The following is an 18,029-nucleotide window of genomic DNA, read 5'->3' on the forward strand; positions in this document are numbered from 1 at the left end:
CAGTATCTTGCCACTTCCAACATGCCAGGTCTAATCAGAAAAATATCAGTATGTTGGACAGGCACGTTCAAGGTTACAGAGGATTATATTAAAACACAGATCAAAGAGTTAGGATAGCCCTGAGACAGCAAAGCGGGGGTATGCTGCTTCCTTCCTCTTTCCTGATGAGCATCAGCTCGGGCTCTGTATCCCATCACCCTCCAAAGATGGAGTGTTCACCTTCACCCAGTACACAGTTACTCCGGTAAGCAGCGATAGGCCCCCTGGGGGGAAGGAATGTGGACTATTTATGGTATATATCATAGTGACACTGTAAGGTCTGTTCTCCAGGGGCCTGGCTTCTCCTTTAGTCAGTGGGCTCTGAGTCTGAAAACTAGTTGAGATCTGGACACTAGGGGAGGGATGGGGACTATTCACTGGACTTTTCACTGCAGCATGTGATATTAGCCCCCTGTTCACCAGTTCCTGAATTCTTCTGCATATACCCATCAAGCAATGTTCTGGTTGGATGCTCATTTTTTGAGTCCCAAGGAATGCCATGGTTCCTTAGCCAGCCTCACTGATACCAATGGACCAGTGGCTCATGGTCACATTTCTGGATATTCTGCCATTATGGTAACTTAACCCACCTTGCCTCTGTTAACTGAGCACCTCCACCTAAACTCTATTTGACGATCTCAGCCTCCCCTTTGACACTAGGAGGTGAAGTCTTGTGGTGTTAGCTACTGTCTACACTAATGGCGTTGATATGCAGAGATACCTCTCATAGGTGTGTCCCTTGCTGCCTTGGTGAGGGAAGTGTCTTCTGGGCCCTCCCAGGGAACACAGTCAAGTGGTAGAGCCTTCAGCCTCACATAATAAATCCACTCACACATCCCTACTTCCCCAAACTGTCTCCATTCTCTCTCAACGCTAGCAAGAGAACCACAGCACGCACACCTCACTTACACATGCCCAAGTTTGCAGGCCCACTTCGGCCGTGTGTTTGGGTAATTCCCAAGCAAGCATCCTTGCTGAGAGGTCCTATCCTAGGGCATAGCCAAGCTCTCCCAAATCAGTAAACTCAATTAGTTATCTTCAGCGTCCGCTCCCACACATTTCCCGGCTGCTCGGCGACACATTCAAGCCAGGACCAGTGCCCACATCCGTGAAGATGTTGTTTATGCCCAGAACAGGAATTTTCTTTTCCCACTTGGGCTGGTCACTGGTCTAGAGGAAAGAAGGACAGGTGAGGACAAGTCTTGAGAACAAGCATCCCATCGCAGACATCTAGCACTAGGAACGTGTCCACATAATGTCCAGGTACCAGCACTGTGGGGGAAGGGGAGAGCTGCTTCTTTATGCCCACAAGTGTTCTGGAGAATCTGGGTGTTCAAGCTCAGACTCATCCACCCAAATGTCCCCATGCTGGGTCATGGGATGCCAGCACTCCCCTATCAAGGCCCTGGCTACAGCACAGAAAACCTATCCAGGGTGTTCCCTTTGTTGCTCTGACACACATTTGCCAGATGTCAATACGAGATGACCAGTAAAACTTGAATTTCAAAAAACAATGAATATTTTAGTAAAAATATGTATGTCTCACTTAGAACATACTTACACTTGAAAAAAAAAACTGTTCACAGTTAACCTACAATGAGCATTTAAGGAGCCAACTCCTACCTTCTCTGGAAAGCCTACACTGGCATCCTTACATAAATGTTGGTGCTGGGTCTGATCAACACTTTCTGCCCTAAGGTGTCAAGAGATAGGGATGTCTTTCAACATCGCTAGGAGGGCTCCCAGCTCCCACAGCACACCCTGGGAGACACCAGCCCCTGCCATTCTGTCCCCAGGTATGCATTTGGTTTTGTTTTGTTTTTTTTTTTTTTAAGATTTTATTTATTTATTTGACAGACAGATCACAAGTAGGCAGAGAAGCAGGCAGAGAGAGAGGAGGAAGCAGGCTCCCCGCTGAGCAGAGAGCCCGATGTGGGGCTCGATCCCAGGACCCTGAGATCATGACCTGAGCTGAAGGCAGAGGCTTTAACCCGCTGAGCCACCCAGGTGCCCCTGCATTTGGTTTTTATTACAGTTTTTAAGTGGCTTTAAATACCGGAAGATTCTAATCAAGTGTCTCCAGAACCCTGAAATACATTTATAAAACTAACTTCAAAACTGGGGAGCTATTCCAGGCTCCTGGGCAAGTCGGATCTGGCCAGTTTGGAAGGTTAACTTGGGAGGGACGGAGGACAGGAGGGAAGGCACAGAAGCAGGTGGATGTCAAGTTTCTACCCTGAACCAAAGGCCTATCTATGCTCCCCGAAACAAGCGTGTCCACCTGGGCTTGGGGGGCCAGGAGCTGTGGGAGAGGGGGCTGGGCATTTGAACTGGGTTTGGGGTGCAGGTGGCTAGTTAACGAGAAGACTGGGAAGAGTATGGGGGTAGGGGGAAGGCGGGGTGAGGGTCAGTGGGCGTAGGGCGGAGGGAGGACGGGGCGAGGCGCTGCTGGAATCTTACTCCTGGTTTTGGGTTGGTTCCCAGTTGTCACTGACCTCAAGCCCTTGCCAGCCTCCGGACATCCTGCGAGGGTCCGGGTGGCAGCAGCCCAAGGGAGCGAGCGTGTGACAGGTTTCCTTAGCAACACTGCAAATGTTCAGGAACATTCAAACAGGAGTGTAATGTGAAACATGAAAGCCCAGCTTACGCCATTGAAACTAAAATGAAGTCATTCTATGAGGCATGGACATGAGGAAGGGGTGGGAAGGGTCATTACCGCAGTGCCTGACGTGACTGTGGAGACATGGGAGCACGGTTGACGACCGCCACACCCAGAGCGGTCCACACTTTAGGGCCAAGTGCTCCTGAGCTGTGTGTGGCTGGTGACACCCTGGGGGCCTCTGGCTTGGAGCGCCTGGGTCTGCCCCTCATAGGCTCCTGCCTCTGGCTGTGCTGCCTGATGGAGAAGTCCTCTTCCTGCTGTGCTGGGAGCTGCAGGGACCAGGCTCAGGGACACCCACACCTGGGCTTGACCCTGACCGCACCACTCTAAGCCTGTGGCCTTTGGGCAGGTGTCTCAGCTTCCTCGCCTGCACAACCCCAGGGACACCGGGTGGGTCATGCGCCTAACACAAAAGCTGTTGACACAGCAGGCACTCACAGTGCCCACTTGGCACACAATAGGTCTCCAGTGAGGTCCCACTCTCCTCCCTTCAGAAGGGGGTCTTTTGAGAGTAGAGCATAAAACCTTATGGCCTGAATTCTTTCCCTTCAGCTCAAACCATTTCTGCTCAGTTCCCGAATCCTCAGGAGTGAAAGTCCCTAATTACACTAAACAAGGGAGAGCATGTACTCATTGGCCCAAGCTTCACGTGATCTGAAGCTTCCAGAACCCTGAAAGCCCGAGTGTTCTGATGGTGTTAGAGTCACGGGTTTCATTCCTCAGGAGACTTCACTCTCTTCTGGCTTGGCTTCTCTGGCTAATTAGAGCTTCTTCTAAGCTCTAAGCAATATCAAAAATATCAAAACCTTATTCTTTGTGTGTTCAGGTGAGGAAAAGCACGTTGCCAAAATGAATTTGCAGATTCTATGTTTCTGAGAACTTGAACCTGGGGTAGGAACAGGCAAATGAAATTCTGTCAGGCTTTGAGTAGAAGGAAATTCTCTCTTGCCCTCGAACACAATCTTCCTGGGGAGGGAAAGCCAAGATGACCTCAGACCAACTCAAGAGAGAGGCGGAGTCTCTGAGTTGGGGGCTGGGCTCTCACAACACAGTTAAGGGCCAGTGAGTGGCAGAAGCAAGAGGAGAAGGATCCAGACGCTTCGGGCTTCAGTGAGGCCGGTGAGCCTGGTGTCAGCCTCTCCCCAGCAGACTCAGTTCCCCAGGAGGGTGCCAGGAGCACAGGGCGGTAGGGGCAGAGCTCTGTTTGGAAAATGCCCATCAGTCAAAGTTAAAATCAAGGGCAACATCATTTGCAACAACATGGATGGAGCTAGAGAATATAATGCTAAGTGAAATAATTCAATCAAAAAAAGAGAGAGAAAGAGAAAATAAGTCAATGAAAGAAAGACAAATACCATATGATTTCACTCATATATGGAATTTAAAAAACAAAACAAACGAGCACAGGAAGAAAAAAGAGGGAGAGACAAACCAAGAAACAGACTCTTAACTCTAGAGAACACACTGATAGGGACTAGAGTGGAGGGGGTGGGGGATGGGGGAAACAGGTGATGGGGATGAAGGGGGCACCTGCTGTGAGGGGCACAGGGAGTTGTAAGGAAGTGTTGAATCACACATTGTACACCTAAACTAACTAGTATTTTACTACAGGTTAACTAACTGGAATTTAAATTAAAACTTTTTTAAAAAGTCAAGGGCAGGGGTGCCTGGGTGGCTCAGTTGGTGAAGTGTCTGCCTTCAGCTCAGGTCATGATCTTAGGGTCCTGGGACCCGATTTGGGCTCTCTGCTTAGCGGGGAGCCTGCTTTTCCTCTCCATCTGCCCCTCCCCACCGCCACCTGCTCATGCTTTCTCTCTCTTGTTCTCTCTCACTCTCTCTCTCAATAAATAATTTTAAAAATAAATAAAAAATCAAGGGCAACATCAAAACACATAATCATGATTACCAAACAATGTTTATTCAACAAGTCGTTATCAAAGGCCTACTATGTGCCAAGCACCATGGAAGGAGGCAGGCACACCAGAGTTCATGAACATTGTGGTCCTTGGGCTCCCAGAACTTAGAGTTGGGGAGCAAAGATGTGAATCAGGTCACCACATACATGGCAGGTAAATTATGGGAGTGTTTCTGCAGGAACGTGCAGGGAATAACAGAGTCCAATGGTGGGGATGGCTAGAGGCTCAGAAAATGCTTTTCTAAGGGAGGACTGTAGAACTAAGAACCAAGAAGAGAGGAGGACCAGAGCAAAGGAGGGGAGGGGCGCCATCCAAGGAGGGAATGGATGGGAGTCAGCAGACAAGTGCTTCCCAGTGGTCCTGACCCCACAAGAAACACAGGTCAGTGTGTGTCCCCCAAAGTGTGGGGGACAGTTCCAAGGCCTCCTGCCCTGAAGAGCTGGCTGAAACAGCGTCAGGCAACACCTCCCCAAAGGCCCTGTGATTCCCTGCCCAGCCCCACAAGCCAGAAGAATGCTCCCAAAAATGGGATTTTTTCCCAATTTTCCAGATTCATAAAAGAAAAAAAAGTCATTCGATATCTGATGAAAACACATTATCTTGTAACTCACAGGTAGTTTGCTGGACATGGCTGGGGTTTGGGGAAGTATTCTGCATATGTTCAATTTTCCATATGTTCACCTCGAAAAAATCTACATGCCCCTGTTAGCCCGATGCCAAACTGGCCCAGAGGCATCAGAAGAGGGGAGAATGAGGGGTGGGTTTTAACAGCCTCCTGCAGGGAGCTAGAGAACCCAGGAGGGGCAAATGGATCAAGGACAGCAGGCCTTTCAGCACAAATCCTGGACTCAGCCATCTTGTAGAGATTGTAGGACACTCCCTGGTGGGCCAGGGGTCTCCTTTCCCCTGGTCCCTGGCTATGAGCAGAGTTTAGGCTAAGTCCAAGCCCAGCCCTCCGTGATACTTGCCCGAACACTAGCCCTGGAGATGGGGGCTTCCCAAACAGTGACATTCAAGGCTTCTCCTCTGATGGCCATCTTCCATGTTGAGCATCCTTCTGGAATGGCCAAGACAATGATCCTTCCCTCCTTGTACTCTGCCCCTAGATCTCTACAACAAAAGACAGGGTCTCCAGACAGCTGCCATGAAGACAAGACAGTGGAGAGGAGCCCTCCACTGCCCTCTGGTGTCCAACTATCAACCAGATTTCCCAAGAGCCATGGTGGCTTAGTGAGAAGCTCTCTGTTAGAGAGGGAAAAGGACCCTGGGTGTATCGGCCTCTTCTCTGGGCATCAGTTTCCTAATCAGTAAGAGACAGAAAACACTAATTCAAAAGGTATATGCACCCCTCAGTTTACTGCAGCATTACTAACAATAGCCAAGATATGGAAGTAATAGTCCATCAATAGATGAATGAATAAAAAAGATGTGGTATATAGATATATACACACAGTGAACTACTACTCATCCATAAAAAAGAATAAGAACTTGACATTTGTGACAACAAGGATGGACCTAGAGCATAATATGCTAAGTGAAATAAGTCAGATAAAGACAAACACCATGTGATTTCACCTAGATGTGGACTCTAAAAAACAAAAACAAACAAACAAAAAAAAATGACCAAACAAAACAGAAAGAAACTCATAAATACAGAAGACAAACTGATTGATGCCAGAGGGGAGGGGACAGGGAGATGAGCAAACAGGTGAAGGGGATGAAGAGGTACAAACTTCCAGTTATAAAACTACTAAGCCATAGGGATGAAGAGTATAGCATAGATGTACACACATACAGTATTGTAATAATGTTGTTACATTGTAACTGTTAAATGGTAACTGCACTTACCCTGATGAGTGGAGCATAATGTACAGAATGTCCAGTCACTACGCGCTACATTGCTGAAACGGATATAACATTATATGTTAACTGCTCTTCCATCACTCAATCAATCAACAGACAGGATTAGCCACATAGTGTTGAGAAAGACAACACCAGCCCCTAAGCAAGTGAACAAGGCAGGATAGTCCCAGGGGCAGGGGCAAACTGTCAGGGAGCCACAGGTTACCACCAAGGGGAGCCCCCGAGAAGCTGGGGAGCAGATGGAGGTGGGCAGAATCCCAAAGGTGAGACCGGGCAAGGCAGGAATGTCAGGGGGAGGAGAAGCAAGGACGCCCAAGATCCTGGCCATGAGCCACCAAGTGCCCCAGCTAACCTCTCTCTCCTCTCTTCCCTGTCCCCTCCCCATTTCCCCCAAATAGCTAATATAGGAAATCAAGACATTCTAAATTGGATCCTTTGCAATAAAGGATATTACTGAGATGACTGGCAAAATTTGAAAGGGTTCTCATGATTAGAGACAGCGACTTATCACGATTTTGACGGTTAGACCACAGTTAACTATCCTTCAATAGAAGACTGTAAAATAATTATGATAAACGCAGGCAATGGATACTCTGCAACCATTAAAAAGAATGAATTGGGTCTACTATTAGTTGTAAACTTTTACCAAATCCTCACTGCATAGCAGGTCTCATCCAAGAGCGTTATGTATATGGATTCAGAACAATCCAGGATGTAGAGGGAGAAGCGAGTCCTGGGGGAGGTTAAGTAACATGCCCTGGGTAACACAGCTGGATGGTAACACACCCAGCCGGGAGTCCAGCTCTCACAGCTGGATCCAGAGTCCATGTACTTAACCACCCACAATAATTCTGGAACAATGCACAAGACCCCATTAGCAATGACTCTGGGGAGTAGGACTGGGAGCAGGAACAAGAGGGAATTTGACTTTTCGTTTTATACTGTTTATATTCTTTACCATACATCTTTATCGTGTATCATCACGTATCACGGCTGTACATTCTTTATAACCCACTCATTTAAGTAAATAAACACTAAAGTATTAAAAAAAAAAAATTAAAACCCACTTCTGCCCTTAAGGAACTTACAGTCCTGAGGCCAACTTTTAAGAGATTCATTAATTTTACAAGCAATGGTAAATATATGGTAAGGAAATGAAAAAACAGGAATGGGCTCCCATGGGCTAGGGAAGCTGGGCCTTAAGTTGCACTATTTCCACAGCTTGTGCACTCGAGTGCCCACACACACATACACACACACACACACCCCAGTTGAAGATGTTTGGTGAGAGTTCCTATCTTGAAGCAGCCCAAGGGCCTGAAACACCCAATTTCACTTGCAGGGCTTCGCCAGGCAAACACTTACTGCAGCAGCATTTTGTGGCTTTTGAAAACTCGTTACAAATTATCCAATGTGACATCGCAATGATCCCATGAGGTCTAGTTTCCTTGTCTGCCAAATGAAGATGGTGGTGTGTCTTCACCTAATAGCATCTATTATGTATTTGTTAATCATCCTATCACCATTTTGTAGCTATGGAAACTGAGTTTAAAAGGTAGCTCCTGCGGCGGGGAGGAGACGGTGTACTTTTCATTTCAGTGTTTTTTAAAGACAAGGGAGAAGGAGGAGGGGAGCACCAACTCCGGAAGAGAGAGGGAAGACGGTGGTCCCCAAACTATCCCTGGGAATTCCGAAGCACAGGTGGCTGGGGCTGGTGGCGGCGCTTGGGACGGCTGGGTTTGAAGCGGTCCTGAGCTCCTAGTCCTAGACCGTGTCCTCTGATGGCACCCCGTCTGGTCTGCGCGCCCCATCTGCTGACTCTGCCGAGAGCCGCGACAGTGCAACCCGCAGGACGGTCCTCGGTTAGGCAAGGCCTCGGTGCCGAGCCCGCGCGGGGGATCCTGGCGCTGTGGGCTTCCCGGCCCAGGAGCTTCCCGACGCCGGGCAGGATGTAGGGCGGCCAGAGGTACGGGACCTGCGCGACGAAGCCCGGGACCCCAAGTCCCACTCACCAGTTGGCATTCCCACTTATTAGTCGGTGGCTTTGGGTAAAGCTCTTTCCCGAGTCTCAGTTTCCCCATCGGTAAGGCCAGAGTACACCGCGTTCCCCTGCAGAGCTGGGTAGGAGCTAAAAGAAGGGCCGCGCGCTCCGAGGGCGCGTTCAGGCGACGGGTCCCCTGGCGCTGAGGGCAGGGCCAAGTCAACAGCAGCACCCGGCGAAGTCGAAACTCCCGGGTGTGGGCTCAACCCTCCCCTCCCCGCCGCCACCCTTCTCCCAGAGGTTGGCTTGGGGCGCGAAGTCTGGCGTGCTCCCTGGCACCCGCGCCACCCGCGCCACTTGCACCACTTGCGCTGGGTGCCTTTGCTTGCCACCCGGAGGCTCTCCCGGAGCTGGGCGGGACCGGGGGGGGCGGGGCTCGGCCCACGTGACCCGGCCGGCTGCACCCGGACCTAGCCCGCACCCCGCCGGGCCGCGCAGATCAGGTGCTCTGCGCCCCGCGCCCTGCCTCGCCCTCCTGCGCCCTCCCTGGCCCGGTGCTCCCTGCGCCCTCCCTGGCCCGGTGCTCCCTGCGCCCTCCCTGGCCCGGACCATCCTGCTCTGCCCCAGAGCGCCTGGATCCGACGCTCTACCTGGTCGCCTTCCTTCCCTCGCCGGACCAGAGAGAGCAACCCCCGGGACAGGGACAGGGCCTGCCCGTCCCTAGAAAGCAGCTGGTGAGTGCAGTCAGAAGGGGGAACGACGAGGCCAGTCCGGATGGTGCCCAGGACTGGGGGCCCAGGCGTCGGGAGGGTCCGTGGTGCTGTGTGCAGCTCCGAGTGGTGAAAATGCCCCAGGGCGGGGGTGGGGCTCCCAGGCCCTGGTCCAGGCTGTTGAGGAGGGCGCTCCCTTTCCACCAAACCCAGGTCTCAAGTATACCCTGATCAGACTGCTGGGTTTTCAGGGAGCCCATTTTGGACAAAACAGTGCTTTCAATCAGCGCCTACAGCAGTCCGAGCGCGGACAGGGCTGAGGTTTCGGTCAATGGAGGGGACCCAAGGCTGGATTCCCAGGGGCCCAAGGCCTTCTGATGAAAGTCTTCCACCTCCACTGCGGGGCTGATTGGGGGGGAAAGAGCCCTGATGATGTTTTGCCACGGGAGGGGGTCCTGACCTTCCTCTTGCTTTCCAAAAGCCCCAGCCTTATTATAGTCATCTTTGTTTACAGAGAGTACTCCCTGCTTCAATCCCCCCATTCGCCTAGTTCCAGAGATATGGGCACTCCCCCCCCCCCCGCCCCGACCCGTGGATGATGGGCATGGCGTAGTGGACACGGGACCCAGGTCCTGGCCTGAGCTAACCCTCCCTTATAAATCCCCTATAGTTTCCCAGGCTTAGTTAGACACCTGTTTCCCACTAACCTTAACCCAGTATTGAAAACTCTATTTTCAGTTGGGCATCTACTTTTTCTTTTAATATGGTGTGTTGTTGTTTTTTTTTAATCATATTTACATATTTTTTTCTGAGAGGTCCGGATGGTAATGGGGGAGGTGTGGCCCACACGAGCCCATTATATGCCAAGGCAGGCACTGGCCATGGCTGGGAGGCCCGCAGAAAGGGCAAGGGCTTGCCACCTGTGGGGAGCGTTGGATCCAGCTCCTTCACCTCTTTCCTGACCGTCCCTGCCTCCACGTCATTGTTGGGCCACTCAGAGGACCCTAGCCAAGCCACAGCTTTCCTGGGCAAGAGCCCCATCCCCTTCCAAATCCCCAGGGCCTCCCCCACATCCAAAAAATGGGTACGGTGGTAGATGCTCTGGAGGATTGACTGAGGACAGTTCCAGGATCACGGAAGAGAAGTCAGTGGGTCTTACTGATTAAGACATTAGAGACTGAGACATGAAAACCAGCTGAGTGGGTCTGCTGGGGGGCTTGGGGTGGTAAGGAGGTTTCAGAGCCCTGAAGGCTAACGGGAAAGGTGACTTCAGTGCCCTTGGATGACAACATGGTACTTGCTTGTGTGTGTGTGTGTGAGCCCACATGGTTGGGTCAGCCTTCTGGGGCTGACTATCTTATTTGCTTGAGAAGCAACCCCTGAGGAAAAGCTCTGCCCCTCCCCTCATCCTATAGCTTCCCTTTTCTCTAATATTCGGGCAGCTTGCAGGGCTGGAGAGGGCTGGAGAGCTCCTGGAGCCCGAACCTGCCCATGACCCAGATGGGAAAGCTGAGATCCAGAGAGGCAGGAAGTTGTCCTAAGTCACAGGGCCAGCTGGTACCTGCACCGGGATGGGACCCCAGCTCCTGACCCTCGGCCCTGTCCTCTCCCTGCAGCCTCACCCCTCACCTATTCTCGCTGCAGACACTGGGGCTGAAGCTTTAGCTGCACATGCAGAAGCTATGTCTGTGTATGGATGACAAGCGTCACCAGCAACCGCCCAGAGACCTGAGAGAGCAGAGAGAAGGGACAGGTGGCAGGGGCGGGGGGGGGGGGGGCAAGCTATAGATACCTCCCCCAGTGCAGTTGCTGCTGGAGCAGCAGCACCTTGAGTGGGGGTCTGGGGAAGCTTCTGGGTGGAAATGCGCTCATTTTGCAGCTGACAAGGGCTGGGGCTTTGGTTGCTTCTAAAGAGCAGCAAGGCTTGGCCGCAGAAACAGCCACACCTGCCAGCGCAGAGGGTGGCATTTGGGAACCAGCCAGTGGGGTCAACACCGAGGGCGCCACAGCTGGCACATTTGCCTTCCCTGGGGAATGTGTCTGCACCTTTATCAGCAAGGACACCGCCGTGGCCTCGATTCTGAGTCAGAGAGCCTTCCTGCCTCCTTTGGGAGTTGGGCATTTCTTGACAAACTTGGACTTGTTTTCCAGCTTTATTTGCTCAGGGCAGGTGACCACTCATAAGCGCCATTATTCCAAGGCTCAAAGGGCAGCTGACCCAGGAGGTTGGTCAAGTCAAATGTCCTGTAGGAGGAGCCCCCACCCACACTTCCCTTGAACTTGGCCAGACTATGAATGCAATTCTTGAACAGAGAAAGAAACATGACGCACCATTGAAATTCAGTGGTCCGCATCTGGGATATATCCACGGTGTAAAACCCATTCCATGGTCTTTGCAACTCTTTTATCACCACGACACCCTTGCTTTTCTCCATTACAACTAAAAAACCATTAGGGAGGGCTAAACGTCTCAGAGATTAGAAAGGTGATTAAATCTGAGCAGTGGAACAGGCGAAATTGAAAGCATTTCATGTACGAACCTCATGACTTGGAGACCGGCGGAGTCGGCCCTCCCGGCCACACACGCCCTGGGAGGTTTCCCTGGGTGGGGGCAGGGACAAAAGCAGCCCCTATCCTGGGTGGTGGGTGGGTCCACAGGCTCTCTGCCCTCATGCTCCCCCGGGACTATTGTGGGTGGAGGGGTTCCAGGGGCAGATCAGGGTCTCAGGGAGCAAGCACAGTGTGTAGTGATGGGAGACAGATAATTAGTTGAAGGGCTGTCCCCTCCGTGAGCCCATTTTGTCCCACGATGTGGCTGTGCCTCGCAGGGGGTTGTCCACAGCAGCATATCAGCCCGAGGCAAGCCACAGAGGGTGCCAGCAACTTTTGGTCTGTGCATTGTAAATGCTCAAGTCGAAAGTATTCTCCATGCAATTTAGGGTTACTTTCTAAAGATAGTGTTCAAAAAGCACTAAAAGCCTCCGCATGTCCTTAATTCACTAAGTGGGAAGACTCAGTCACGGTAGATGCAGACCCGGGTCACAGGCCCTTGGCTCTCAGCCCCTGGCTGCGCCGGGAGCCTCCCCCTCCATTCACCCCAGAGCATGGCACAGCCTCCTACAGGCGGATTCGAGCTTTGGAATCCCTCTTCCTTCCCTCCTCGCCCCGCACCCCCGGCTCTCCTGGAAGTTGGGTCAGAGCTCAACATAAGCACTAAGCTCAATTTTTCAGGTGACGTCCAACCGCATGGTGCTTGGTTTGGCTGGGTCAGATCCATGTTTTTCACAATTTAGATCACATCCATTCTGGCTTTTTAAACAGAGTATAGTGAACATAGGTCACTTCCCATGATAACTCAGTGTCACAATCATAACTTCCAAGAGGGAGCTAAGCCACGGTGCCACCATTTCTGTAGAAGCAGGTGGGGCCGCTTGTCACTCTCGGCCTTCTGGTCCCCCTTGTGCATATGTCAGCCTGCTTCTGAGGGGCTCACCCGCTCTTGGCGGGCACCCCTCCGCCAGAGGTGCCCAGACCGTCCAGGTCCAGCGTGCATCTGGTCCCTGGGGCCTTGGTAGTCTTTGCTGTCTGAGCTTGGAAACCAAGAAGCCCTCCTTATGAGCAAGAAGCTCCCAAGAGAAAGAACAGTCTGGGGAGGGGGCCCCTGGGGAGGGGAAAGGAAGGATGTGGGAGGGGAGGGGGGCCACGTCTTCAGCATCAGGGGACTGTTCTGGTGAGCTAGCGGCCTTCCCATCCATCCACTTACCAGCCACTGAGCTTGCTCTCGGCTAACTAGGCTTGCACAGCGAGAAGAGTATCCTAGCTTCTTTTGTTTTGCCTCTCTCCCCCGCCCCTCACTATCTAAGCTTCTTTTTTTTTTTAATTTTATAAACATATATTTTTATCCCCAGGGACTATCTAAGCTTCTTAAAGGAAGCTTGGAATTGTGTGTCTCTTTCGAGAGGAGACCGTAGTATTAGTCAGCTGACGGTCACGGCTCTCTCACCGTGAATGTGCTTCTTAGGATACAATTTTTTTTTTCAAAACTGGTTTGAGAAAAATGAATCAACCCCAGTCATCCACCAAGAAAGAACTTTTTCTTCCAGTTTTTCAAAAACCAGAAATCGTGTATTCCAGAACGGCAACAGGGAATTTTGTTTTAACGCTTTCTTGTCCAAAAATCTAAATTCAGCTGTCGATGAAAATAGTTTGAATGAGTCTGGCACATTGAGGCGACTTTCGAACGCATCATTCACAGCATCATGCTCAAAGGGGGAAATACTGAGGATTTGGTGCAAAAAAAATGAAGAAATTATTTCTCACCAATTTAAGGCACAAGTCAGGGAATATTTTCGTTGAGGGCCATGGAAGCTCTGAGGAAATTTTCGTTTTAGATGGTATCTGGATGCTGCCCTGAAAAGGTCACTTGACAAAACTCACCCCTTGTGAAACAAATCCGAGTCCATCCCTGGCCCAGAGCAAGTTCGTTGATGTCTCCATGATGAACATTCAAATGGTCAGCAGCACTGGAAGAGAGCTGCTCCCCAGAATTCAGAAGCAAAATCAAGTTTTCATTCGGCTTAAAGAATTCCCAGGGAGAGCAGACAGATGGGATCCCAAGAAATGGGTTTTAGTCCCCAGTGAAGACTTGTCGAAGTCACACGGAGATTCTCAAACTCTGTTCCCCCCGGCACAACTGTCACCCAACCCACATCTTCCCCTGAGCCTTGGTGCCTAGAGAAGAGCTGACATGAGTGTGGCAGCCTCGTCCTTGGTCCCAGGGGCAGTGTGCAGGGGGTCAGAGCACTGGGAGCCCAGAACAGTGCCTGCTGCGTGCCAGGCAAAGGACAAAGTCTGTGCCTCCTGGAGCTTGACAGGGACAGATGGGACAGCGGCAGTCACAGCAGAAGGTGCAAAGAAATGTTCAAAGGATGGGCATGATGGGGTGAGCAGGGTGGTCCCCTTTGGGAAGCTCCCCCAACCCTGCTTGCTCACATCCCTGGGCAAAGTCCTCCCTGGTGTGGTAATGCCTCAGTGTCATGCCCCGTGTGATGGCAGCATTGACATCTGTGAGGCCCATGTGATTTCTCTGTGGGAAGAGCCAGCAGGAGGGCCCATCCGTCCCCGTTCTCTGCTCAGCCAACCCCTCAGTGTCCCTGTCCTGCTTCACTAGACCTTTCCGGCTCAGAGGGGTCCCAGGACCAGCAACATTGGCCCACTCCTGTTTGAACATGACCCCCAACCCCGGGAATCTCATTAAAACACAAATTCTGAATCAGGAGGTCTGGGCAGGGCCTGAAAATCTGTCCACGAGGCACACTGTTTTTGTGTTTTGGGGTTTTTTTAGATTTTATTTATTTATTTGAAAGAGAGTGTGAGAGCCCAAGTAGGAGGAGTGGCAGAGGGAGAAGGAGAAGCAGGGTGCCTGCTGAGCAGGGATCCAGACACCGGGCTCCATCCCAGGACCCTGGGATCATGACGAAGGCAGACACTTAACTGACTGAGCCACCCAGGCACCCCATAGGAAGCACTTTGAACAGCAGGCAAGGTTCTAAGGTTCTACTTATCTTGGCTTTTGGCGTTTGAGTTTTTCTTCCTTGTCCTTTTAGCATTGACTTGGATCTGGCTTATCGTCTACAAATAGGGCATAAAATGACCTGAAGTCTCCTTCCTGGCCAGCAGGTGACCTAGAATCAGGGCGTCACACAATGTTAAGGGCCCTTAATTCTGTTAAGCAGTTGAATGAAGTCAGGATCTTGGAGGGTGAGGCAGGGATGTCAGGACAGCCCGAGCTGCCGGTGAAGCCAGCGTGCGCCCGGGTTTGCAGCTCCCACAGCCGACCTCCTTCGGGTATACCGAGCTCCCGCTGACTTTGCTGCCTACGGGCTTGGTACCCCGTCATTGGCCTGCACTTCGACCTCACCATGGGAAGAACGCACATCCCCCTCCCCCACCCACAGACACTGTAACCTCATAGGCATCACACCAGGGCCACCTCTCAGCAAGCCAGGGCACGCACTGGCCGACTCTGCACCTTGACCAGGAATCTGGGGAGACATTACCTCTTTTCCATGGTGTTGCTCCCCCAGGAGTTCTAAGGCAGAAGCCCCAGGGATGGAGCACATCTTCAGCATTTCCCCAGCATTTCTGGGGTTCCCGTGGCAGAGCATGGCCCGGGAATGGGGGAAAGCGGGGTGCCCCTAGATACTGACATCACCGACGTTATGTCACATCGGAAGGACAGAGGGCCCTGTGGCTAAGTGTGTGAGTCCCAAGGGTGCTGGGATTTCACACATAAATAGGACACCTTTAAACTACACAAATTGGCCTGTTTTAGAAAAGCATTCCACCCAGGTCCAGACAGGCTGCCCAGAACTCAGTGTGTTCTGTTTTGCCTCTTACTTTGTGGCTTAGCTGCTGTCCACAGGCTTCTGGGGTGACCACCGGTGATGCTGTCTTTTCCAGGTGTGACCCTGACAAGCAGGATGGGGAGAAAACTGGATCTTTCCAAGCTTACGGATGAAGAGGCCAAGCACGTCTGGGAAGTGGTTCAGAGGGACTTTGATCTGAGAAGGAAAGAAGAGGAAAGACTGGAGTAAGTGTGTGGGGCCGAGCTCCTCTCTCTGGCATCCTCTGCGGTGGGCGGTGGGGGGGCCTCACAGGGTGCCCCAGGATGGGCAGACAGCAGGAAGCATCAGTGCAGGACACGGGATGGGAAGCCAGCCGCTGGGAACCGTCCCCCTTTCTGGGCTTGCCTTCCACCTAATTAAAACTAGGGGATCTGACTTTCTAACCTGCGTGTAGGTGTTCCCTGAATAGTCTTATTTCCTGTTGACCCAGCTTCAGGGTCACCTTGTCTCCTGAGCCTGGTGATGCTGAGGCCGTGACATAGCAAGCTACAGGTGATAGAATAGCGAAATACCCAGAAAGCCGGAATGGAGCCGTTTTAGGACCAAGGCTGGCTTTGTCTGTCTTTCCAGAGTGCTGGGTGGCACCCATCCTCGAGTGGGCAGCCATGGGTGGAACCAACACCCTCTGCCATTATTTACCCCTCACCCCACCCCACCCCCATAACACTTAGCTGTGCCCTGTGCACCTTTATCATCCTTTCTCAGTGTCTGTGGGGGCTGGTAGTCCTATCAAGGGGACACTGGAGCAAAGATTCAGGGAGGAGGGGGGCAACAAAGCAGATGCCTGAAAGGGCACTCTGGGCAGAAGCAGAGAGCAGGTAGGAGAGGAGTGGGGTGCCAGCGTGTGGGGCCTGGCAGGCCTCTGTGGGACCCAGGCCTTCCGAGTCCCAGCTGCCGTCAAGCAGGGGTTGAGACCCGGCTTCTACTTGGTGAACCATGGGCTCCCGAGGAGCAGTCAGGTGGACTTTGAGGGCGGAGCCAGCAAGTCTGCACACACCCACATGCATGGGTGCCAAGGGTGACTCCAGGGTCCTGGCCTGAGTAGCTGGGAGGCTGGGTGGTCACCACCTCCCCGGGGGACGGCAACGAGGAGCAGGTGTGGGGGAACCAGGAAAGGGTTCAGACACATTGTGGTTAGGCTGTCTGTGGGACATCAGATGGACAAGTGGATGCTGCGTGTGCTGGCTGGGAGCTCAGAAAGGATTGTGGACTTTTCACCAATAGCTGGTATTTGTGTCAGCTTCCTGGGGCTGTTGTCATCACTGTAAATTTAGTGGCTTATCATGCATTCATTTCTCCTGGTTCTGGAGGTCAGAAGTCTGAGTATCAAGGTGTCAGCAGGCCTGTGTTCCTTCTAGAAGCTCCAGGGAGGAATCTTTGTCTTTGCCTTCCCCAGCATCCAGGGTACCCGCACTCCCTTCTCACGCTCTTGCTTTCTTAAATAAATAAATATAATCTTTAAAAAAAAAAAAAAACATAGGATTATCTCAGTGCCACAGAAGAGTGTTTGGTAGCTTGCTATTTCTGATAATTTTGTTAAATTAATAAAATAGAAATAAAAATAATTTCTTAACATGATGAAAGAGTCCCTCAAACAAGAGTCATCAAGATATATTAATGTTAGAAACAAGCAAAGGATTTCTATCATCAGCATTCATCACTGCTGATTTAGCCTTGTTCCTGATGTGCTGGCCAATGCAATTAGAGAAGATAACAAAATAAAGCCTGTGGTCATGGAGATCCATAGCTATGACCTGCAGATGTGAAAACCCAAGTTCGTTCTCTGTAAAACCAGGAAAAAAGAGAATTTTGTAGTCTGGCTAATTACAAAAGAATATAAAAAATGTCCCCTTCTTCGATGTCCCCTTCTTAGACATCGAAAATAATCGATTAGAAGATATATAGAAAAAGATTCTATTTACAATAAAGATGAGGTACCCAGAAATATACATATCAGCCATGTGCAAAAACAGTATGAAGAATAACACAAAACATTATGGAGCAACATTCGAAAATGTGAAATAAATAGCAGGTGACACCACGTGCTCTAGAGAACGGGAGCGTCTTACATCGGGGGAATCAGTGAACCATAACCCCAGTCAAATTCCCAACGTGAGAAAACGGTATGGAAAAACAAAGATGTAAGATAGAACAGTTTAAATAAAATTAGTAAGAGGGGCTTTGTTCCAGGAGATAAATTATTTCAGTGCTACAGTAATTAAAGTGTTCCTTCACAGATGTCACCAATGAAACAATATGGAAAAGTCTGAAATACAGCAGTGTGTATAACAATTTCTGCTACAACAAAGGTAACATTTCATACCAGTAGGAAAGTTGGGGACTGTCTGGGGACAGTCTGGGGACAGTTGACCACCAGCAGGAGTGAGAGTTAATCTCGGATTTTTAATTGAAATGTTAAAAACATGAGCCATGTAACTAGGAATATTCCTG

General features: G+C 51.0%; 1 protein-coding gene across 3 annotated transcripts in view; it reads left to right on the top strand.

Moving 5' to 3' along the window:
- Positions 1–8,786: 8,786 nt before the first annotated feature.
- MLPH (melanophilin) overlaps positions 8,787–18,029 on the top strand; it is a 40,932-nt gene continuing 31,689 nt past the window's right edge. Inside the window, exons 1-2 of one of the 3 annotated variants that reach the window (XM_047722253.1) lie at positions 8,787–9,195; positions 15,634–15,763. In XM_047722253.1, the coding sequence (XP_047578209.1) occupies positions 15,654–15,763 (110 nt within the window). In that variant the 5' untranslated portion in view covers positions 8,787–9,195; positions 15,634–15,653. The remainder of the gene's footprint in view (positions 9,196–15,633; positions 15,764–18,029) is intronic. The other 2 variants (XM_047722254.1, XM_047722251.1) reach the window with 2 other exon arrangements.

The sequence above is a fragment of the Lutra lutra genome, chromosome 3 (genome assembly GCF_902655055.1).
Source record: "Lutra lutra chromosome 3, mLutLut1.2, whole genome shotgun sequence".
In the NCBI taxonomy this organism is placed as follows: domain Eukaryota; kingdom Metazoa; phylum Chordata; class Mammalia; order Carnivora; family Mustelidae; genus Lutra; species Lutra lutra.